This window comes from Canis aureus, chromosome 1, assembly GCF_053574225.1.
Source record: "Canis aureus isolate CA01 chromosome 1, VMU_Caureus_v.1.0, whole genome shotgun sequence".
NCBI classification, from domain to species: Eukaryota; Metazoa; Chordata; class Mammalia; order Carnivora; family Canidae; genus Canis; species Canis aureus.
Window position 1 is genome coordinate 91,398,465 of NC_135611.1, and position 24,492 is coordinate 91,422,956.

The 24,492-nt window shown below is 47.7% G+C and overlaps 1 protein-coding gene and 1 long non-coding RNA gene across 6 annotated transcripts in view; one reads left to right on the forward strand and one right to left on the reverse strand.

Annotated features, from left to right (window-relative positions):
- Positions 1–3,938: 3,938 nt before the first annotated feature.
- LOC144319876 (uncharacterized) lies at positions 3,939–8,444 on the reverse strand. The gene is made up of 3 exons (XR_013385568.1): positions 7,838–8,444; positions 7,439–7,498; positions 3,939–7,264 (listed from the first exon to the last, which is right to left on the reverse strand). It is a non-coding gene; the product is annotated as an uncharacterized LOC144319876 (long non-coding RNA).
- Positions 8,445–9,084: 640 nt separating this feature from the next.
- Positions 9,085–24,492, forward strand: part of SMARCA2 (SWI/SNF related BAF chromatin remodeling complex subunit ATPase 2) — a 175,772-nt gene continuing 160,364 nt past the window's right edge. For 2 of the 5 annotated variants that reach the window (XM_077908407.1, XM_077908414.1), the window contains exons 1-2: positions 9,085–9,243; positions 23,666–23,926. In XM_077908407.1, coding sequence (XP_077764533.1) covers positions 23,702–23,926 — 225 coding nt within the window. In that variant the 5' untranslated portion in view covers positions 9,085–9,243; positions 23,666–23,701. Of the gene's footprint in view, positions 9,244–9,967; positions 10,105–10,984; positions 11,125–11,597; positions 11,727–23,665; positions 23,927–24,492 lie in introns of those variants that run through there. The other 3 variants (XM_077908408.1, XM_077908410.1, XM_077908409.1) reach the window with 3 other exon arrangements.

Below are 24,492 nucleotides of genomic sequence, written 5' to 3' on the forward strand. Positions count from 1 at the left end.
ACCACCAGGATCTTCGTAAAAACGACTTACAAGGAATGATTCTATTATAAAAGTTTAACTATTATTGCTATACTTGGAAGTCTCTACAGAAAAAGAAAAAGGAATTGATAAATCTCTATTATATCTAGCTATTTGCTGATTTTGTGGAAAAAATAAGGCCTTGGAACTGACATGTTTCATTGTCATCCATTATCATTTACTTGGTATCCACACACCACCACAAAAGATGGCCTGAGTGTAGGAGCCTGGTGGAAATTTTTATTTTGCTAAGTTTCATATGATATAATCCATAAAGTCTTGATCACCAGACTCACATTTAATAGCCTGAACTGAAAGAATATTTAGGTGAGGGCAAAGATTTGCTGACATGTGTATCCCCTTTTTGGTCCAAGGAGTGGTTTTTAACTCACTGTGAATTCTGAGTCATGGTGGGGTGTGTGCAGCACTGACCAAAAAAAAAAGAATAATTAACTTCAGAGGGCATTGCTGTCGGAGGAGACTCTGTTGTCCTTACTGTGTCCATGCTTCACTCTCCTGCTGGGATTTCTGAAGCAAGCGGGAGCTGACTCTTTGGGGTGCACTTCCCAGGTTCCTGTATCTGCTGCAGTCAGCCCCTGGGAGGCTCTGGTAAGCGACAGGACAGCTGGAGGACAGGAAGGAAGGAGAAGACAGGGTGTTCTTCCCCTCTTCTCCTTCTGCCTCTCGCCACATCTCTAGCAACAGCTGTACCTCCATGGCGGCTTGGAGAACCATCATGGTTTCACATCTCTCTAGGAGACCATGGTTCCGGGGCTCTCGGTTCGGCCTCTTCCCTTGGTTCCCTCAGCTCCAGGATGATGGTGATGTCTTTCTGTTGCTGTTCCCGGTTCCATATTTGACTTCCCAGCGCTTCCCCTCACCTGTGTAACTGATTTCTTGAATTAAATTCCTCTGTCTTCCTGGTTGGACCCTGACTGGCAAAATCCACTATATACCTAAGTATGTGTATATTGGGTCATGATATAGAACACATTTTGTACTGAGAGTAGTTGTTAAAACAGTTTGAAAGCCATGGTCTATGAAAATAAATTCGACAGCATGCGGTGGGCTGTGCTCGGCCTACTTCTTCACTTGGGCATCAATGGCTATTACTCAGCTGAAGATCACGAACTTGGAGACTTTTTTTTTTCTCTTTTAAAAAGGGAAACAGAGTGGTATTGGAGAAGGTGTGCTGACTGGGAGTGAGGAGACCAAGATTCTGACCTTGGTGAGTGGCCATGGGCAATCCATGCCACCATGTGTTCTAGTAGATTATGCTGCCTTTGTGCATGGAACCAAAGGTTCTCAGGTGGGTATGTCTTTTTTTCGAGGGACTCCTATAAGAAGTTAGAGTGTTACCATTTGAAATAAGACACTGATAGATAGCCTGTGACAGCTCACAGACCAGGAGGACTAGCATTTGTAGGCTGTTTATTTTTTTTAAGATGTTATTTATTTTTTTCATTAGAGATACAGGCAGAGGGAGAAGCAGGCTCTCCCTACCAGGACCCTGATGCAGGACTCAATCCCAGGACCCCGGGATCACAACCTGAGCCAAAGGCAGGTGCTCAACTACCGAGCCATCCCGGTGCCCCCGATAGGCTGTTTAAAAGAATAGTCACTTACCTAGATCATTCCATTATACTTGCATTAATGATTTTCCTCAATTGATAAGTATCTATTTATTATGCTAGCATTATAAATAATAGCTCAACATTCTGGTCGTATGTTCTTAGGGAATAAATATTGATATGGGCCATGGGGTCTTCAGAATATCAGGTAACGGTGGTTACTATCATTAAGGTGAGTAAATAAATCACCCCATAAAACTGAGGTGTCACATCAAGACAAATGCCCCCATAGGTACGTATATTTTTTTAAATAGGTTGATAAAATATAGATAAAGTTTAAGCTGTCGATCTCCTGAAGTTGCAAACCTATCCTAAGTCCTATTCCACAAACAAAAAATGTTGCATGCTATGATGTTCTTTTACCTTATCAGCAATTCCCTTGCTTTTCTCCATATTTAAGAAAAGTCTGTTACCAAAAGGCCCCAAATTGTCTTCAAAATAGTAGAATTCCAACAGATATCACAATGTTTCTGGAAAGATAAGCAATTGAATATGCACAATTCCAGACCAGATGTGAGCTTTTCCTTTATGCACTCAGTGAAGTCAGGTCCTGTTCAGGGACTTTTATCAGGAGATAGAAGATAAAAGCTTCCTGTCTAATATTAAACCTTGCCCCCATGTAGAATCCAGACGCTTGCAACCCTTTCCTCAAACTTCATATACTTGGGGTTTTTTGTTTTGTTTTGTTTTATACGTTTGTAGGTTTTTATTTATTTTTTTATATTCATCACTTTCTGGCTGGTAACACCATTGGAAACTAAAATAAAGCCATATTGTTGTGGAATGTATTTTATCCCCACCTGTGGAGAGACTGATTTTTTTTTTTTTGATCCCCAAAGCAGATTATTTATCTCAATTTCTTTAAAGAGTCATCTAAGGTAATTTTCATGGTTATTTCTGTTTTTATATGTTCCCGGTTTATTTTCTACTCCTCTCTTGAATTTGCATAGAACGGCTTCAAGCGCAGAAAAATGGCTGGAATAAAACGACAGCAGATTGCGCTTTTGTGTGCTCAACTAGAAGGGAGAATCTGGTGGGTGATGTGTTGGAAGTCCAGCTGGAAAAGGGTCGCAGACAAATAAAATGCAATGAACGGCAACTGAAAAGATAAGTCCAGTGACAGCTGAAGGGGGTCTAACAGTAAAACACTGCCATAAAAATCTAATAAAACAGGGACACCTGGGTGGCTCAGTGGTTGAGCATCTGCCTTTGGCTCAGGTCGTGATCCTGGGGTCCTGGGATCAAGTCCTATGTCGGGCTCCCTACAGGGAGACTGCTTCTCCCTCTGCCTATGTCTCTGCCTCTCTCTCTCTCTCTCTGTGTGTGTCTCTCATGAATAAATAAGTAAATAAAATCTTTAAGGAAACATCTAATAAAACATCAAGGTAAAAGGATATGGCATAGTCTACCACTGTGGTATTTGGTTGAGGGGCCTTGGAGATGAGCTATAGTCAGTCTCTCACTGGTGCAATAGCATGTTATCATTCAGAGGAACACAGTATAAGTCAAAGGGCAGTCGGGACAATGGCCTCCCAAAGAAATATTAAAATATTTGAACAATTTATAACAATAAAAAAATTTTTGGCTTTGAGTTCATGTTCTGGCTCCTAACACACAACTGCCCCAAGATGTGTCAAAGCCTCAAAGAAACGTTGATGACAACATTCATAGAAATCCTTTCTTGTGTAGTCAACAGTATATAAAGAGTATTATTGAGAAAATCCTTTGGAATGAAATTATCCTCAGAAAGCCTATCTCCGGAGACAGATGAAGCCTTCCTTTGGGCAGTTAGAATGCATTTGAACTATCTAGAGAAATATTGAGTTCTAAATGGTTTTTCTAAGGACAGACCTGATTGGATGCATAAAGTGCACAGGCTTCACTTTATGAAAGTTAAAGGAAAGATTAATTTCTTATCAGAAAAGTATCCTAGATCGTTAATGCTGCTGATACCTCTATATCAGTAATTCTTACCCTCTGTGATGAAGATCCCCTTGAGAATCTGATTGAATGTATGGATTCCCTTTGCAGAAAGTGCACTTTAACGTGATCATGGAATTTCAGACCCAGTTTCAATGGATTGCCAAATGCGCCCAAGCTCATTTATATTCCACCTTCCCTCTGTCCCATAATGGGTTAAGAACCCTGTATTGATGACAAATGATTGAACAGTTTCTACATGAGCAACATAGATCATGCTGACTCTGGAGTTTTACCGAGCTGGGTTAAAAATTCTGACTTCATCATTTAGTTCTCTCCAAGTTATTTGATCACATTCCCCTTGCAGTTAAAAAAGAAAAAAATAATAAAATAAAAAGGATAGTGTATGACTTATGCATATTTATTCGTAATACATGTATTCAGCATTAATATATCAAGTGCACCATAAACATACACAAAATAGAAGTTAGAGTGAGATGAAGATGAGAGAATAAAATATCTTGCTAATCATGATGATATCATACTCTATCAATAGCTAATATCTCACGGCAAAATATATGCTCAGATCAGAATTCATCATTAGTGATAGTGCATATAAATCCAAACTGCAAAGAGTCTTGAATAATTGTGAATGTTTTTGACCTATTTCTCGTCAGATCCAATTAGACTGTCATTGTTTTTGCTTCTCAGTGTGGCTGACAAAAAACTCTTAGAACTTAAAGGGGCAGATTTGATCTTTATTTTCACCTGTGAGTGCATTATTGGATTTATCTCAACCTTTGATTTTTTTCGAAGGAATCTTTTAAGCCATTTGTTTTCCAAATAAGAGAGTTAATTGGTGAAAACCAGAGGAGACACTTTGTGGAAGGTGTAAGCTTCAGGCAGCGTAGACACCCTGAAAGTGAAAGAACCAGAGGGGTGCCACAGTCATCCTGCCATCTGTGGCTCTTCCCTAAGTACTCCTCAGATACAATACTTTGCAGTGACCACTTTACTTGGCACCATGTAAAGGTGCTAGGGTAAATGAATATCATAAACATTTGTACAGCTCTTCTCTTTCGGGTCATTACATATTTTTTTAATCATTAAAGGAGAAAGAAATAGAATTTCTAATGTTCTTCCCAAGTCACAGCGAATTCCTTTGCTCACTCCACTTTGGAGACCCCTGTCTTAGGCAAATTATTTACTGCCTCTCAGTTTCTTCATCTGTAAAATGGGGATAATGTCACATAACTAATAGGGTCACGTGGATACATGGCATAAGTAATGGTCTGTGTACAAACAGTGGCATGTGATTTGAAGGAGGAATACAAGGAGATGCTATTATAATGATTATTGCTGATCACACAGTTGCCAAGTGTACACTCATGTTATTCCTAGCCTAATTTAAAAACCAAACAAAACCTCCTCTCAGTGCTCTTTATATGACTGCAAGAGATGAAGCTTCTCACCTCCCACTTTACACCCCCCAAAACAAAACAAAACAAACAAAACAAAAACATATTAGCCTTTTCAGCTTGGAAAACAACAGATTCTGAACACTTAGTAATCTTGTTCATTGACATGAGAATTATGAATTGGGAAGTCTGGTTAAATCCTATCGGATAATTTTAATATATATATCTCATCCTGTCATTCAACAAAGTTGTGGGTTTTTTTTTTTTTTTTTTTTGTTAAACAACATACAATGTACTGTACTAGACATCCGGCTAAGTGCTGAGGTTTCAAAGATGAATTGAACTTGCTCTACCCCCTCCAGGCACTAACCATCTAGTGGAGGATACCAAACAAATAATCGCATCAAAGTGATAAGTGCTGTAATGGAGGTACACACTGGTTGCTATGGGAGCAGAGTAGGATAAGCAGCTTCCTTTGCCTGGGGAGGGCAAGGAGGGCCACTGGAAGGATGCTGCGCCACAGCTGAGTCTTGGAGGACGTGGACTGGGAACGTGCATTTTGGTCAGAGGGAAGTATTTCCAATATGGCCCCCTAGGAACCAGTAGGTAGGCCAGGTCTCTGGAGCTAAGTGATGTGAGGAAGTCAACAAGGCTGGCAGAAATCTGTCCTTGCCTAGCCTTGGAAGACATGCTACTGCTGAAATTCATCATGGAATGGATTGGAAGTAGACAAAGGCTCTCAAGCTAGAAGGTGATACCATCACAAAGAGAACTGGGTGGTATTTTGGAGGAATGACTGGTGAAACAAAATCTCTTGAGACTATTGGGTGGGAAGAAGAGCAAGGAGTGTTTACCTCCATAGTAAATTTACTTACTAATTCTAAACTCGTCGCTAAAGTCAATTGTCGGCTGATTCACTTTGTCCACGTTTGGGTTCCGTTACTGTAGATGAATGTACTCATTCCCCAAGGGTCTGACTTGCTCCCGTTTGAGCCAGGCAACATCTCAGCCAGCAGTACCAGTTTGCCTGGTGGGATCACAAGCTTCCTAACTTTGTGCACGGCATCTTTCTTTATGAGGGTGTTATAACTAGATATCAATTTTCAAACCCAATATCTACTCTAAACAGAACATCAACCAGAGCCGACTTACATAACAAGTGAATGTGGCCAGACAGACATGAAAAAGCGACTTCTATCTCTTGATGCCAAACTAGAAAGAGAAAAGCAAGTTCAGAGAACACATTATGACTCATCAAAGTCCAAAAGGAAAAGCTTCATGTGAATATAGCATCCTGTGCAGCCTCTTGGGGTCCTTTTAGCCTCCAACCATATTGGCTTTTGTGTGGATCTTCTGCGAAACAAAAGAACCCCATCATTTTCCTCCTTAACATCAATTGTTAAATGTTGCTTTACCTCAGAGATGAAGCTTCTACTATACGTTCTACAATCTCTCTCTCTTTTTTTCCCTGACTGCCTTTTCATTTCTCCTGAGTGTAGGCCTTATTTTTCTAACATTTCTACTTGCTGCAGTGCAAGCTACAAACAAGACGACGAAGGCTGAAAAGACCTGAAGGGAGAAGGTGGTGCTTTCTTAAACCAATACGAAGGGGAAAGGAGATGCAATATCTATATTTAAGCTCTGCTCCAGATATAGAGATAGATTTTATTTTTCAATTCCCATAGTCGAGCATATAATGCATTGAAACCAATCCCTCCAAGTACTGCATCAAAATTTTATATGGGCCGAAGAATATACACATGTAGCAAGGTGAGTATTTTCTTTTTAACTCTCCCCCCTGACAAAATGCTGCAAGGAATGTCCAGCTTCTTCCTCCAGCGTCTTACCAAGACGATTGTTCTCTCTTTGAAATTTGGCATGGCAGGTAAAGGTGGAATCTTAAAGGGAACACAGGTACTTACACACACACACGGGAATAAAGGTATGGGGTTGGCATGCCAGAGAAACCAACTGGGCCTGAAAAAAAATTAAAACCTAGCTATTAGCTAATGTAATAAGCATTGCCATTAGGTTAAAGCCCTTTTACAGACAACTAGGTTATCTGGCTATATTATTAGTTGCAATTTATGAGGCAGTTGGAAGTTATACTTTCACTACATCGCTAATTTTAAGGTTTCTCACTGTTTATTTCCCAGGGAAAAGTTATACAGGCATATCCTCAGGCAGAAAAACAAGTTCTTACAGTGGACTGTCTCTTCGGGGCATACTATATTGTTTCTCTTAGATGCATTTTCTTTTGTTATCCTGAGGTTCATCCTAGGATAGACAGGAAATTTTAACACCAAAGTCATGGAGCAAGTAACAAAGCCTTTGAAACTACAGGGTGGCTGACATTGGCACTCCCAGAGGCCTGAACTTGGTGCCCTTGCAAACTCTACTTCCCCCCAGCAGCAGCGGGACCAGCCCCGTAAGCAATTTTTTGCCACTTACAGACCATGTGCAGCATTGGGTGCACTTTCCATTGCTTCTTGACGGAAACTTCTCCAGTGCCTAATTTCAAGCATCCGAGAAGTGCATTTCAGACCTGGTTGCTCCAAGACTCAATTTTGCAACTGCAAAATGGTCTTAAAATAGGATTTTACTCTAGGGGGAAAATCCTCCACTAGAGAGTCACGGTGCACTTTGAATGACTAATTGAAGCCATTACATTACAAAATAAAGGATACATCATTCTTTTCATAACACTACCATATAGGAACAGTTTTAATTTTAAGAGTCAAGCACTTACATTAATCTGAGTCTGAAATAATAGGCCCCTGATTTAAAATCTCCTAACATTCTTTCACACTTCATAAAACTAAAAATAAAATTGTCTCAGCAAACACTGACCTATTCCGCCAGCCAAAGAACTGTATTTCAAGGAGAATTGGAACAAGAGGTCTCCAAACTGCCAAGTGCCAGCAGTTTACTGTTTGCAGCCTTAATCGGTCTGCAACGTGAGGTGGGAGAGGACAGACTGTGGGCTGCCCAGGATAAGAGATTTAGTCCCTTTCTTAAATCAAAAGCAGATTCCACGCTTCAGCTGTCCCCTCACCCGCTCGCCCCGCCCCCACGGGGTTGTTTTTCCCTATCTATGTCTTCCTTGTATGCATTTTATTCGAAGATGACAGGTGAGGGAAGCTTCACGTGCCGCATCTGGTCCGCAAAGTAAACAGAGGGGTTAGGGTGGGCTTATTTATTTACAAGGCATTCAGCCTCTCAGCTGTTTTTCCCTCGTTGGCATTTGGAAGCTTGCCGTCCTTTAGAAAAGAGACAGATTTGGCAGGAATGTTCTTTGTGCCCGCCTCCCTTTTTTACGGGGGAGAAAGGGGACAGATTTATAATTACAACCTTGGGTGGGGGGGGAGGTAACGGGGAGGGGGGTGGCGTAGAAAAAGTTTCAGCCGGCACGACAATGCCTGCTTTTTTTTTTTTTTTTTTTCTCTTCTTCTTCTTTTTCTTTCACGGTCCACACTGTGCAGTGCACTAACAGCTCCGGTGCCACTCGGAGCCCTCCCCCGGTCCCCTCCCCTCTTCCCTCTGCAGGCGCGCTCCGGCAGGCGGAGGCACAGTTAAATTCCAGCACCTTCTCCACCTACCCCCAAACTACTACGCGCTATTACTACGGCCGCCCTCCCCACCCCCCACCGCGCGTCGGGGTGGCGGGGTGGCGGGGCGGGGGTGGGGGGCGCCCGGCGACGTCCCTTCCAAAGCTCCCCCCTCCCGCCCCGAGGTCGACCGCCGGGAGAGGGGTGTCGGACGCCCAAGTCCTGCGGGGCTCGCGGCGAGCTCTGCGTCCTGCGCAGTTTCTCCGCTCCAGGCACCAGCACGGCCCGGGAGCCGGCGCCGCGCAGACACACACACACACACACACACACACACACACACACACACACACGGATCCACGCATACAGTAGAGCCGTCTCGGTGCACATTCTTGCACACCGCCCCCTCCTCCGCCCCCCCCGCCCCGAGCTCCCGGAGTCGCTGAGCGGGCCGAGTGACAGGCGCGTCCCGCCAACCCGCGCCCGGGCGGGCAGGGAGGAGCGGCGCGCGGGGCCAACTGCGGCGCGTCTTCCGGCGCCCGTGGAGGCGGCGAGGGTGGGACGCGGGGCGGAGCCCGACTTTAGGAAGAGGAGGGGATGGCTGTCATCAATGAAGTCATATTCATAATCTAGTCCTCTCTCCCTCTGTTTCTGTACTCTGGGTGACTCAGAGAGGGAAGAGATTCAGCCAGCATACTCCTCGCGAGCAAGGTAAATATAACTTACAACTCCTTTCTCCTCTCCCCCCCCCCCCCCCCGCCCATCCCTCCCTCCCTCCGGCCTCCGGGGCTGCAGCCGCCGCGCAAACCCCTCCGGCACCGCGCCGCCTTCGCCGGGGAGTCTTCATTATTATCCTAATTATTATTTATTGTGCATGCACGGAGACCAAAACAAACAGGCGGGCCAACCGCCGCCACCGCCACCACCACCACCACAACAAAAAAGCCCGCCTCCTCCCCGCGGGCCTCAGGTGGAATGCTCTAACGACAGCTCCCGGGCGGCCGTGGAAGAAACGGGAAAGTTTCAACCGAACCTCGCTGTTCTAATAATAACAGTAATAATTACTACTTCGGGGAGGCGAGGGGCGGGTGGGGGGGATCCCGACACAGCACAGCCTTGACCCCAGGTAGGCAGTCAGCGATGCGCTCGCTGCCAACTCAAGGTTGCAACACACACACACACACACACACACACTCCGCAAGGTTGCAATCCCCCCCCCCCCCATCCCCTCGAGGCTGGGGGAGGGCGCCGGCTGGAGGACCCGGGAGGAGGATGGAAAGGCGACAGTTCACCCCGAGCCGTCCTCCCCGGAAGAGTTGGAAGGGGCGCGGGAGAGGAGGGCGAGGAGCCCGGGCTGGCGCCAACCCCGCCAACGATCGCGGCTGCCACCCGCCTCCCGGGGACTTGTTTAAAGGGCTCCGGTTGCCGAGACGCGAGCCGATCGCGGCGGGAGGAGCCGAGGCTGGCGCGCCCGGGAGGCGGCAGCCACCGCCGCGGGGCCGGTGCGTGCAGGATCGGAGGTGTCACCTCCACTTTGCGCGTTCCCTCGGGCGGGGAGGAGGACGCTGACCGGTAGGCAGGCCCTTTTTAGGCAGAGGGGTTCCCGGGGCGCTGCGCCCGGGGCTCTGCGGACGTGCCCGCCTCTGGTACCTGGTACCTGGCGGCCGCGCGGGCTCGGCTGTTGAAGTTCGGGGTGTCCGGCCCGGGCCGCGCCGCCGGCGGGGAGGGAGGAGGCCCCAGGGAAGGAGGTCGGAGGTGCCCGCCGGGCTCGGTTGCGCTGCCCTCCCCCTTCCCCGGGTTTGTTTTCGTTGGCTCGGCGTCTTTCCCCCCAGCCTGAGCCGCGGGAACCTCGGGCGTGGGTCGCCCGCGATCGTCGGGGTGCTAGGGGCTCGCCGGGGCCCGGGAGAGCCACGGCGGCCGCGGGCCGGGAGGCCATGATCCGGATAATCCTCTCTGCCTGACTGTCACAAACAGGACCCGCGCGCACCCGGCCAGCAGTGGTGGCGTTCGCCGGAGAAGGGGAAGGGCTGCGAGGGGGTGGGGGTGGGGGGTGGGGGGAGGAGGAGGGCGGGGGTGGGGAGGGCGGGAGGCGGGGAGACCGGGTGGGAGCCTCCTCCCCACGATGACACGCACCCCTTCCTTCTCGCTCCCTGCTTTCGAGTTTGCTTTATTCCCATCCCAACCTGATTTACCCCTTCCTCTGCTCTCCCCCTCCATCCGGCCGTCTTCCCTCCTCCCGTTTGCGTTGCAAAACAGGGCCATGCCATCTGCAAAGGTGTCGCGATGCACTTCCCCAAATAACCGGTCCGGCGTGCCCGTCCCCAGGCGCCCTCCGGCTGCGGGCGCACCCCGAGCCCGGTGCTCCGGGTGCCCCGCACCAGGCCTCGCAGCCTGGGCGCAGTTGCAGCGCGCGGGGCGGGGCGCAGCAGTGCGGGCTCCCGGGGACACCCGTGCCCTGGCCCCGGCGCCCGGCCGGTTTCCGGTACACGCGGGGAAATCGCCTCCTGCCAGCGTCTTCGCGCGCGCCCCTGCCTCCGCCGCCTGGATTGCATTATTATTTTTATCCGGGTTGCAGCTTTGCGGCGGATCCTGGTGAGCGCAGGGCAGGCCGGCCTGCTGGGGGTGGGGGCTGGGGTGGGGAGGGAGGGAAGTTGGACGTGGATCAGGCAGGAAAAAAAAAAAAAAAAAAAGTTTGGCAGGGCGGCTAAGTCGGGAGGGGGTGGGAGGGGGCGGCGAGCTCCCGCGGCTCGCGCCTCCGCGCCCTCGGGGCCGGCCGAGTGTGTCTGCGCGTGAGTGTGCGTGTGTGCTGCGCGCGGGGCCGGGCCGGTGCCCCCGTCGCGGGTAGGGGCGCGGGCGGCCGCGGGGAGCCCGGGGAGCGCCAGGCGAGGTTCGGCGGCGGGGGCGGGCGGGCGGGGGTGGCGTGCGCGTGTGCCTGCGAGTGTGAGTGTGAGTGTGCGCGCGCGAGCGGCAGAGAATCAGGAAGTCACAGCGGCGAAGCGCACACAGACATGTTTGATCGCCGTGACATGACGCGCGCGAGGGAGGAAGCGGCGGCGGCGGCGGCGGCGGCGGCGGCGGGGGCCGGGCCGCGGGCTCGGGCGCGGGCCTAGGGCTCGGGCCGGGAGCCCCCTCGGGCCGTGCGGCCGCCGCAGGCTCGGCGAGCCCCGCGCCTCTTTTTGTTCCGCGTCCCCCAGGTAAGGAGCCTGCGCCGGCGCCGCCCGCCGAGCGCGGAGCTTGCCAGCGCTCTCCCTGCCGGCCCCCGCCGGGCTCCCGGCTCGCCTTTCCTGCAAAGTCAGGCCGGCGGGGGCAGCGGGCTCCTCGCCCTGCGATCGATCGCGGGGAAACTTTGCAGCGGGCAGCCCCGCGACGGGGAAGCAGGAGGCCTCGCCCGCCGCCGCCGCCGCCGCCGCCGCCGCCCGTAGCTCTGGCTCCTCCGGGTCCGGGGAGCGGAGCGGAGCGGAGCGGCTGCGCCCTGGGGCTGTTGCACATCCAAACTTCGGGCCTAACTCTCGCACGGTTTACCCCAGCAATAAAATGCATATATTCCGAGTCGTCCTTTTGGGATTGCCAGGCGTTTGGGGGGAAAAAAAATTTTTTTTTTTTTTTTTTAAAGAAGGAGACGGGCTTGGGGAGTCGAGCAAAGTGGGGGTGTTGTGCAGAATCCGTTCCTTCTCTAATGCCTGCGCCGGGTGTTATGTAATTTTAGTGGCACATGGGTGCAAAGCCCACACTGGGCTTCTCCCCTCCTTTGTTTATATAACTTTTGGGAGAGTTTTGCAAGGTTTCGCCTTTTTTCCTTCCTCCCCAGTCGGATGGACGTGGGTGCTTTTGAAACAACAAAGCGACCGGGGTTACTGGCTTATGGAGAGGTGTCATCATCGTCTCCTGGTCATTGGGCAGACTGGATTCCTAAGGACGTGTAATGGTAGAGCATGAGGGAGGCATGAAGGATACACGTTTGTCTGCTGCATGGAGTGGTTATTTTTAACGTCTGTGCGTCATGAAGAGCAGAGTTAAATTTTAAACTTCCATTTCAGAGGACTTTTTTTTTTTTTTAATTTATTTACACCTGGTTGTGCCATGCCTGTAGGAGCAGAATGCTAGTATGAACCGAAAGATTGTTTGTGCTGCAGGGTGTGGAGTGGAAGAGAATTTCTGTCTTAACCAAATTAAGACTCCAGAAGGCCTTGAGAGCTGTGCTAAGATAAAAGGCATGCCCAGTGGTGTGTGTGTGTGTGTGTGTGTGTGTGTGTGTGTATACACTTAGATATGCACATTCAAATATTTCCGTAATATTTTCCATCAGTTTCTTGGAGGGCCACTGCCCCAGGCTTGTTTGCCAACACCAGACTTGGTAGGCTTCCAGCCCACTTTGAGCACACTGGTTAAGTGTTAAGAGGTGTGGCAGGTTTGAATCCAAGTTGGTGCATTGTTATGCAAATCCAGACACACTTTCTCTTTTAGGGATCTAATTGCGCTTTTATTCTCCTGGACTTTTTTTTTTTCTTTCTTTCTTTCTTTCTTTTTTTTTTTTTTCTTTTTTTTAAAGCTCCCTGACGACTCAAATGTTTGCTACTGAAAGAAGGGATTTGCAGATACCTGTTAGGTACCAAAGATATTTATTGCAGTGGACTAAGGAAAAAAATCCAAGCCTGGAGACCCAGGTCCATTAACCTGGTTGGAGGCCTTAAGAAGAGGCGCCTTGTAGGTAAAGAGCATTGTAAAAATAAATTAGGAGTTTGGGGTATCAGAAGCCTTGAAGGATGGTCAGAGGTGAGGGAGCGCTACCTTCCATGCAGCCTCTCTCTTATGAGTGACAGCAGTGACATCCTAGCTCCGGGACTGAGGACTGGCTGCACTGTGGCGTCTTAAGAAAATATTCACCGCAAGAGTATGTTCAAAGCAGCTTTAGATCTTTTCTTTTGTTCCGTTTTAGAGTGGTTTTTGAGCATTTCACGTCAACTTTCTTGAAAAGTGCTTTGACCAACACCTGAGGCTTGGAATTGACAAAAAAAAAAAAAAAAAAAATGCCCCTGCTTGTATTTTATCGCCAATGCTTGAATTCTGTTTAAGATATTTCTGACAGTATAGCTAGCTGGAAAGTAACACTTTGGCATATAATTTTTTTGAACTTTTTGACTTTGATTAAGAAGACATTTACAGACTGATATAAAAGCATATTCTGTTCTCTCTAGGAGACCATTGTGATACCCCTGATATTACCATAATATTTTGACATTTCATTTTAAAGGCTTATTATGTATTGAAGCAAGACCATAAAAGAGAAAACTTTCATAAATTTTAAAAGTGGTGGTGTCCTTCAGTATTTTCATGGCTTCCCCCCCCCCCCTTTAGAAGTCTTGCTTTGTAAACAAGGCCTTTGTTTGTCAAACTCCCCTAGGTCAGCAGCTTTTTGATACTCTAGAGAAATAATAAATCACTATTTGTGACATCTTGACATGCTGCCATGAGGACAACTGAATTATCACAAATATAATGCTAGGCAGTTTTTGCCAGCACTAGCCTATTGAGGGAGTGTTGATAGGACCTGATTCCAACCAGCACAAGTTTTGATTCCCATTATTTGTGGTCAAGATGATTTTAAGGGGAGCCATGGACAATTTGTTGCTTAACATGAGTGGACTTGGAGAACTCCCTATAAATGAGTCACTTTTCTCCCCAGCAGTATTTCTGGTGAACAGATGAGAAAATTTCCCTAATGTGAAAGCCATATTTGGGAGCTACTTTTCTGATTTTTTTCTCTTGTCACTTTTTTATGTGAAAGAATTATCTTCTGAATCACTCCTTGTCCCTAAATGTGTTCTGGTGGATTGTTTTAGACCAACAGAGGATGCTGAATTCTCTGTCATCTTTGGAAGACTTTGCATTATGGAACTTTAATCTTTAGCCAGTTGAAAAAGTCCTGGGTCATTCCGTAAGTGGTTGGGAGCAGAAGATATGGAAGGTGGTGAAGCTATTTAGTAGAGTGTTTAGGAAGGCCTGAGACGTTTCTTTTTTGTACATAGAAAGTCATGACTTTCTCTTTCTTTGCCAGAGAATACAGAAGTCTAAAACTTAGTTCTGCCAGAATCGTTGTGGAAGACAGCATGTTTATTTTGAGGTTATTTACCAGCAAGTTAAATGGGATCTTGCAACGTCGGTTTGGAAAACTTTTATGACCTTGTTACGGTTTATTATCCCTTCTTTTTCTCTCATGTTAATATGGTACTTTTCATTGACAGTATTGAGGGTACATTAAAGATTTTAAGTAATACAGGCATTAAAGATACACTCAAAGATGCTAGAATAATTATACCTTAGCAAAATATAGGATGGAGCTGATGAAATTCAGGAGCCAGATAGCTGGGTCTTTTCGGATGTTGGGTATAAGCACCGTTTAGTCTTAATTATGAGTGAATAACTCATTAATTCACTCTTTTGGAGTGATGGTTTAGATATGGACTACGGAATTTGTTTTTGAGATTTTATTTATTTCTTTGAAACAGAGAGGACGAGCAGGGGGAGGGGCGGAGGTAGACAGAGAAACAGACTTTGTGTTGAGCACTGAACAGGACATAAGGCTCGATTCCAGGATCCTGAGATCATGACCTGAGCTGAAGGCGGACACTTCACCGACTGAGCCACCCAGGCGCCCAGTCGACAGAATTTTTGACTGAAATATTGACATAAATGGTGCCCTTCTGGACTTCCAGATTTATAACATTATTATATAACTATAACTATGAATTGTGATGGTTTCTTCATTATGTAAGACTTGCAGAACATTCAGACAGTTGTAATGAGGCTTTATGCCTGTATCATGTAAAACCTTTAAAAATCGCAGTATTCCGTCGTATTTTTGGGTGCGTAAGCATCAACTTAAGCGTCGCTTTTTACACCAGGACATTATCTATCTATGGCTCTGCGAGCACTAATGTTCTTGAAACTGTTTAGAAACATCGAATTTAAATGTGGGGTGACCCTTTTGTGAATTGTCCAGTAGAACCTATAGAAGGCTGAAATAAGTTTGAAAAAGCCACTAAATATAATTCTAACTCCGCCCTCCTCCCCTTCTTTCGAAACCAAATTCAGTATTTGGAAATTTAAATCACTTAATAATAGAAAACAAATCTCTGACCACATATATTGTTTTATAGGTTGACAGTGGTCCAAGGGAAATTGTCTTATCAGTTTTTGTTTGTGTTTTCCTTGTTTAGGGTGATTATGTATTTCTTCACCTACTTGATTTGTGTGTTCCAGTTGTCACCATCCCACTGGAAGATGAGTCATTGATGTGGAAATTGAATGTATAGGAGGAAAGCCCTCTCCCACCTTCCCCCAGTGCTTTTGAAGTGGGCGTATGTTTACCTTTGCAGTATCTGCACCTCTTCTGTACTTTACTGCTGTGCTGTATTCATGTGTGTGCTAAAATGCTGTAACTCTAAAAAATAAACAATCTACAGGGCACCTGAGTAACTCATTAGGTTAAATGTCTGCCTTTGGCTCAGGTCATGATCCCAGGGTCCTGGAATTGAATCCCATATTGGACTCCCTGCTCAGCTGGAAGTCTGCTTCTCCTTCTCCTTCTGCTCCTCCCCCTATCTCTGCTAGTGCTTACTCTCTCTCTCTCTCTTTCTCTCTCTCTCTCAAATAAATAAATAAAATCTAAAAAAAATAAGATAAATAAACAATCTACAATTGAGAATTTGTGTTTTAAAGAACGTACCTAAGCATCTGTGGTAAACTGCACAGGCCTTGTAATGCAGGAAGAGGTCAGGGTGAGCTGTCACGGGCCCATGGGGTGGCCTTGCAGCCAGAGGAGGGCAGGGGTGTGAGTGTTGGGATGCAGATCATCAGAAGAAATTCCAGAGATCACAGAGACTGATCGGAAGAATCCACGAGAAGGCACTTGACCTGACTGTTCAGGGAGGTTCCAGTTGGGGAGAATTGGTGGAAGATGACATTGGAGATGATAGAAAGACTTGATGTCTAGGTTAATGCATGAATATTTTATCTAGTGTGTATTGGAGGCTTGTGTCAGAAGTTTTGATCAAGGGAATCCATGAGCAAAAACATTCTAGATTAATCCGTGGTCTCAAGTCCAGGGCAGGTATTGAAGCCGTTGAAAGGATCCTGGAGATAATGTACATTTTTACACCATAGCTCATAAGGTGTCTTCAGAGGTAATATTTTACTTGATTCGTATCAGAATTGCGGTTGTAGCCTGAGACTATTTTGCCTGTTTTGTAGATGAAGATCTCGAAACTTGAAGAACTCCAATGAACTATGGTGGTGGTTTTTTTTAAATGGCACGCTCATCTGTAAATGGCCATGATCCGTTTTAATTGCAGTGAAGGTGAAGGGTTCCTTCTTGAACTTTTGTTGCTACTGTGAAAGTCAGGGCAAGTGGGGGCATGTCAAAACCCGGCTGTCATATACCTGGGGCTCATTTGGCAAGTAAGGGTTGCATTCTGCTGCTGGGTCATTGCATCTCAGCCAGAAGAGTTTTAAAAATATATATTTCAGACTCTTATATGTTTAGTATATAAATACCATTATCTTAGCAGATAGAGAAGAAAGTGGCTATCATTGTTCTTATCAGCATCCCAAATGAGGTTGTTCTGCAAAGGGGCCTAATAGAACCTAGGAGAGATGGTTGTGTGTGTAAACGTACGCAAGACGTTACAGGTCAGGGTGGCATGCCCTGAAACTAGCTTTTGTTGGTTTCGTTGCTGCGGTTTGGTTTTGACCAATTACCTAGCAATTTAGGTTCAACTAAATGTTGGAAAAGGTAGTAATCCATGATAACCTTTATAACTACCAATGGACGTGGGTCCTGCGTTAGAAGGATGCTCCGTCGTAGTACTCTTTTGTTGAGGGCCTTCTTCTGATACTTGGGGTTTTCTCGTAACCACCCTCCTCCAGGGACTTTATCCTTGGTGCAAACCTCGGGTGTCCTCCTGGAGGAGGTCCTGGGATTGTATGATAGGCAGGCTTTTTGTGAGAAAGCAATCCACCGCCCCTGCAGGGTGATGATGTTAAGTGCCAAGTTTCTGTCGAGCATCGCCTGGGGATGGTGGGGGCAAGAATTAGCTGCTGCAGTGTTTGTGTTCCCTCTCATCCCACACAGAGCTGCCCACCCCCCCCCACGCCCTGAGCCTTGGCCAGGTCTTCACTCTGGGCAAGGACAGTCCCAGGGCAGGTTATTTAAAGGAAGGGCAGCCACGAACGTTGTAATTTGCTTCCTTGACTGTACAACCGAAGGGCCCACAGAAGCCTGACAAATAGAGCACCGTGTTTTAATCCAGCCCCTGTTTTTGTTTTAAGATTTTATTTACTTATTCATGGGAGACATACAGAGAGAGGCAGAGGGAGAAGCAGGCTCCCTGTAGGGAGCATGCTGCGGGACTTGATCCCAGGACCCCAGGATCACAACCTGAGCCAAACTCAGACACTCAACCACTGAGCCATGCAGGTGCCCAATCCAGCCGCTTTTTAAGATCTAGTTGACTTCGAGTGGGGAAGCTAAAAGTGAACAGTTTAGCACACGAAGGAAAGAAGAATGTATTCCATCAGTAAGGCCACTGAATCAGTGACAGGTCATTTTTGTCATGACACAATGCACCTTATTTATGATGGGGAAAAAGTCACAGGAATTTCCATGTCTGTCAAGCTTTGAAAGAGCACTAGGAGGAAAATGCTTTCCAGGTTTTTCTCGAGTCTTGGGTCCAGGATCATGTAATGTTTCACACTAGGCCCAGCGTGGTTTTTCACGGTGCGGAGTGTTTAAAGTTGTATGTCTCAGATGGAGAGGCAGGAGGACTTTGGTCATGTCTCACCGTCTATCCAGGCAACCTTGGTCTCTAAAAAAGAAACTTCTGGTAGATTTATGTCCTTTATCTCCACTGCCGTTCTTACCCACTGCCCGCTCCCCCGTTAAGAATAGCAGCGCTTCTGTTCTACTTGGAGAGATGTTGCTACTTCTTGTAGGGGAATTATCAATTCCTTTATAGAGAAAGCTACATAGAAAAGCGAGAAGCCCTTCAGGTCAGGAGATGTTCTGAATCAGCAAACAGACATAAAAAGAACTCTTATCTTAACTATCTCCTGAGCCTTGCAGTTCTCCCGAAACAGCCAGAAAGACTTGAAAAAGACTGAGCTATTCTCAGGGCTGTGAGCGGGGCCTAATTTTTATTTCTAATGTTCCACCTTTGACCCGTACCCCAGTCTTTCTGTAAGTCCAGCAGCATGATAAAGGTGCGCTGCAAGGCCAGGATCTGGCCATGCTTGGTGAAGACTTATTTAAGAGGTGCTGTCTGGTCGGGGTGGTTGTATCTCCCCGAAACTCTCCGTGACTCGAAAGCAAACGTGTCTGGGAGACATCCAGTTATTTATCTGTCTGTTTGTTTATTTATTGATTTATTTCTATGTATTTTTTTCCCAAGGCCTAGCTGAAATGGCACCTTCTCCAGGAAGCCTTCCCTCATCCTCTCTTCCTTCCTCCACCCAGGCTGCAAGCAGTCTCTCCTGTCCACCCTTAGCTGTGTATGCCTTCTTGTCCTGCAGGAGTTTCCATTTGCTTTCGTTTTTGTTTTAAACATTTATCTGCTTATTCATGGGAGACACACAGAGAGAGGCAGAGACACAGCAGAGGGAGAGGCAGGCTCCCCCTGCAAGGATCCCGATGCGGGACTCAATCCCAGGACCCTGGAATCACACCCTGAGCCGAAGGCAGATGCTCAACCACTGAGCCAGCAGGTGCCCCAAAGAGTTTCCAGTTGTTTCCCACCCCACCCCCCATGCTATTTATGGATAAGTCCCCTTTTCCTATCTGATTTGCAGAGCCTTGGGGGAAGCCCTTGGGGCCTCTTTGTACATCCTACACTCCTTGTGCCTGGTGGAAATTCGGGACAGTTGGCAATAGATAAGTAAACGGGGCCTCTGGATATTTGGTTGGACATTACCAACCTTTGCTCATGAGCTGTGTCCACCTCACATTCTCTCCAGGGCTTCTCTGAACTTCACCAATTGGTCTGTCATCACAGCCAAACCCTGTCTGGCACAGTATCCCTCCGATTGCTTCCATCTTGGCTTCTAGGCCATTCTCTCTGCGTCCCTATGCACGGTGGCACTCCAGCCACAGTGGAAACCCTCCACCCTGGTGGATGGCCTTGCCCTGGGCTGGGATGAGAGATCAGAAGTTCCCGCTTACAGACGTGACTTTGGGCCAGCGGCATGGTCCCTTGCTGACTTCCCACCCTCATCTCTCGAAGGAGGATGTGACAAAATGTGTCCTCAACTCAGCGTTGTTCAGATTGCTGTGAAGGCCACGCGAGTGTGTTTAAATATTACCACGAGAGGGCAGGGTGGTCAGTATTCCAGCTGATTGCCGAGGGACAGCAAGGTGTATGTTTGGTCGCGGTTGTCATGGTTGGACTGGCGACCCTTAAAATTCCAGGAAGTTGAACTCCTATTAAATATGCTGATGGGTGTGCTGGGGCTCCGAGCTAAGGAGGGAGGGAAGGAGGTTTGGGCTGAGGGAAGGTGTCTGCGGTGGTTGTAGCTGTGGGAAGCTCCGCTCCGACTTTTATTTTTAAAAACACACACTCCCCGGTTGTAAAGGCAGGGTCAGGACACAGAGAAAGATAGGGTGTCCTGCTGAAAATGTCTTGGCCAAGAACACAGTGACCAGTCCTCGGGGAGCACATGAGCAGGAGGATGGGGACTTGCGGTGCCAGGGCATGGGGAGGCTGGGGTTGCCAGGCTTTACCGACCCCCCACCCTGGACACCTTTCCTTCATTATTTCAACCACTTAACTGTGGAACAGGCTGTGCTCTTCTACATTGTGACAGTGTATAACTGTCCCCACCTTACCACCCAACATGAAAGAGGAGCAGATTTTGAGCGTGAGCTTGTGCACAGACACACGGCTCCTACCCTGTCCAGGTGGTCTGGGCCGTCCCTCCGCTGGCCGTCCCCGCTGTGCCCACTGCCTTTGCTGCCTGTCTGCGCCCGTCATCAGTGCATTGAAGGAGGAGGAAAAGGGTTCGATTCCTAGGGACGCCGGCGGCATGGTTGGTGAAGGAGCAGCCGAGTTGGCCAACACTGGACTTTAAACCATAACCCCAAGACCTTGGTCACAACCCGCGCCTCCCCCTGCCTGAGAGCTGTGGGAACGTCTAGCAGCCTGCAGAAATGAGGAGCGGGGAGAAGAGGCCAGGGCAATGACCTCCTCTTTGAGAGTCGCTCCTCTTCAGGATACCGGGGTGCTAGTGCAAGGCAGGAATCCAGGGGCGGCCCAGGTCCTGCCATGGAGGTACCCCGACGTATGCCACCGCTCACCAGGTTGGAGCACGGGGGCAAGAGGCTCCGAGTCCCTAGTGGGCAGGTGCAGGAAGCGTGGAGATACCCTTCTCTGAAGCCCAGAAGGACCACAGAGACTGTCGAGGAAGAGCACTCTGCCCCAGGCCCCAGGGTCGGTGACAGCCCTGGGACACGAGAGGACCAAGTGGAACCCCGCGTCTCGGGACACCCAGTCAGGACAGCCAGAGTGTCCCATTCGAGGTGTACGATCGTCCCGGATTCCTGCCTCAGCTGTTAGCAGGGGGCAAGGCGCCTCAGCTGTTAAAACTTCACTGTTTCTCTGGGCTACTACTTTCTCTCTTTTGTTTTTTTGTCTTGTTTTGTTTTTGTTTTTGTTTTTGTTTTAATCTGTGCTGCTTCTCGGACACATGCAGGAGGCCCATGCATTGGGCCGTTCTCTGCTTATTAAGAAGGTTCTTCTACAACACGTTCCTGTGTTCACATTCCACTTAAGTGTCCAGTATTTTTCCACTCTTCTTCTCATCTGTTTTCCTCTTTTAGGAGTTTCCCTTAACAAAAAACGAGGAGCATTTAAAATTTTTTTTTTCTTTTTTTTTTTTATGGGACCGTATACAAGGCATCACAGCACTCGGCCAGATTCCCCGCCGGAAGCGGTCGCAGAGGCACGAGGTAGTGCTGCGGGGTAACGTACACTAAAACATACATAAAATGTGGAAACTGGGACTGCCAGGCGGTGTGTTTGTCTCTTCATTGTTCAAACTGGTGGTAGGTTACCGGAATAGCTATTGAAGCCCATTTCAAGGTAAACCATAACAGGAAGTAAGCAATTTCCTTTTATTCACTAAAAAATAAAGGGGTGTATTAGTTTGCTGATACACATGAAAGAACATTCTAACTCGTAGTACCTCTGGATTGATGTCAGCTTCCTAAATTTAAGATGCTGACTGAAGGAGCCTGTATGTGAGGGGGTGGCACGCCAAAAAAAAAAAAAAAAAAAGTTACTTCCGCCTGCTTTGTTAATCATAAAGAATAAATAATAACATTTGGCTCTCTAGTGAATTCAAGGCTATAATTCACCCTTGAAGCTTCCCTGTTGTTTTAGAAACCACTTCAACTGGGTTCTCTGAGTCCCATCTTGTATCAGCAAAACACGGTGTCACAGTCGCTGCAACGCATAGCCTTTCATTGCTTCCTGTTTTTAGCCCAAATTCATTTATCAGAATGGCCCAAATTCTTGCCGACACTTCTTAGATTTCCTTACGCGAACATAGCTCGGGCACGGATTACTCTCTAATTTTTTATTTATAAGATAACTTGATTCTTAATAGTTTGCCCTTAGCATTCGCGGGCAGTTCATTGAGATCTTTTTCCGAGCACTTGCGACGTGCGGGTCGGAGGTGCGGGGGGCCCCGGGGGAGTGAGGAAGAGCCTGCAACACCCTGTCCTCCTGCTGTCACCCGCGAGGGACTCCGCCGGGGGCACAGCAGCTTGCGGGGAATGGTGCTTCCCCTGGGACCTCATTTCACTGGAAAGGCCCCCGGCTGTGAGTGGCCGGGAACCCTGTGGTTCATTCCACTCCCGTCACTGGGCAGTGGCTGGGCGAGCAGATCACGGAGGGGGTCTCATCCTGCGTGTCCTGAGGTTGACAGCAGCGAAGTTTCTGTGCGTACAGGCGTGTGGCCCCAGATAACAGAAGGTCCTGTGTGACACTTAACTCTCACTAGGGTCACTAGGGCTGTTCAGCGATCGTTGATGGGAATCTGAGAAATAGCTTATTTGCATAGTTGGGCTCATATCCAAGATGCAGGTGTACCCGCACCCTGAGGTGTTCCCCCCAGGATGGTGGGCCGGGGGGTGGGGGGGGATGCCAAGAAGTCCTGGAGTGTGGATGATGGAATATGGCTTTCCCGAAATCGGGAACTGGGATTTTCTCACCTCGCCTGTGCGGCCCCATCTGGTAGTCGTGGGTGACTTCCCTTGGGAATCCTGGAGCCCGGAGCAGCCTCGGGTGATCCGGGGTCTCGGCTCTCCCACTGGTCTTCAGTTCATCAGCCGGCAGGAGGACCACGGGTGAAACCGTTTCTTCTGGTCGCTTGGGGTCCAGCGGAGATGGTGGGCGACGTGGCCCTGCGCGGGGGGCTGCTGGCTGTGCGGGGCCCAGAGCTCGGACCCGGCCGACACTGCCTTTCGGGCTTGGCCAGTGGCTGTTCTGCGTGGGTATTTGGACCCGTATTTTGTTTGACTCCCACAGTCCCTGCGTTTGTCACGATGGACAAATTCTCTTTAATCCTCAATTTCTGAAATTGTACTTCTTTCCCCTTTTAACCATCTAGAATTCTCTGTAAAGTTTCCAACGCTCATTTACTTATGAAAACGTGTCTTGGTTGGATATTCTTTCAGAGGTTTTATGGTTTAATGGCTTTGGGGGGTTAATGACTTGTAAGGTGCCCAAGCCAGTAAGTAATGGAGAGCATCTGTTGACTCCAGTAATAAATTTCAAACTTGTTTAGAATTCTGCTTATGTGTTAAATTTGAGTTTCTCTAGTGAGTCTTTTGTATCTTAGATGATTTATATCTTTCTGGGGAATCATTTAGAGTGTTTTTTTTTTTTTTCTTTTAAACAAGTGGTCTTCATAAAGACTGGGGCAGATGGATATATATCACACTCACTCAAACATCTGGACAAGACAGGGCAGTTCTGTTTGATGTTTGTTACAGAAATGGCACCATGAAATACTAACAAGTTTCATTCTGATCTTAACATCATGTTTAAGACATTGCCTTTCTCTTTTCTTCTTTCCACCTCAGCATCACTCTACTGACTGGCAAAGACAGGAGAAGTAGATGTCCACACCCACAGACCCTGGCGCCATGCCCCATCCAGGGCCTTCACCGGGACCGGGACCCTCTCCTGGACCAATTCTTGGACCCAGTCCAGGACCTGGACCATCCCCGGGGTCTGTCCACAGTATGATGGGGCCAAGTCCTGGGCCTCCGAGTGTCTCGCACCCCATGCCAACGATGGGCTCTGCTGACTTCCCACAGGAAGGCATGCATCAAATGCATAAGGTAAGAGTTTCTTTTCTTTTAAAGATTTTATTTATTTATTCATGAGAGATACAGAGAGAGGGGCAGAGGGAGAAGCAGGCTCCCTGTGGGGAGCCCGATGCGGGACTTGATCCCAGGACCCCAGAATCATGCCCTGAGCCAAAGGCAGATGCTCAACCACTGAGCCACCCAGGCATCCCAAGAGTTTATTTTCTTGTTCACTCTTGTCTTCTGAGTCATGGATGGCTAATATCCCTAATAACTCCCCCCACTTCCCCCCACCCGCCACACACATACTTTTTTTTTCTACTATTGTTAACAAGAGAATCAAGCGAGGTCTTTGTCTTATCTTGTCTGTTATTAAAAACATACGTTCCAAGGCTCTATTATTGTTACAGATGTTATACAGGAAGATCAGATCTTGGCTTTTTGAAAAATACTAGATAGAATTTGCAGCTCTGACGACAAGATTCTGTGATTTGTGGGCTGCGGGTTGTGGGCCTGGTGAATAAGTGTATTCACAAATAAGTCTTGATTTTTTTCCCCGACTGTATATGTAAAATAACATATCATCCACGGATGGATTG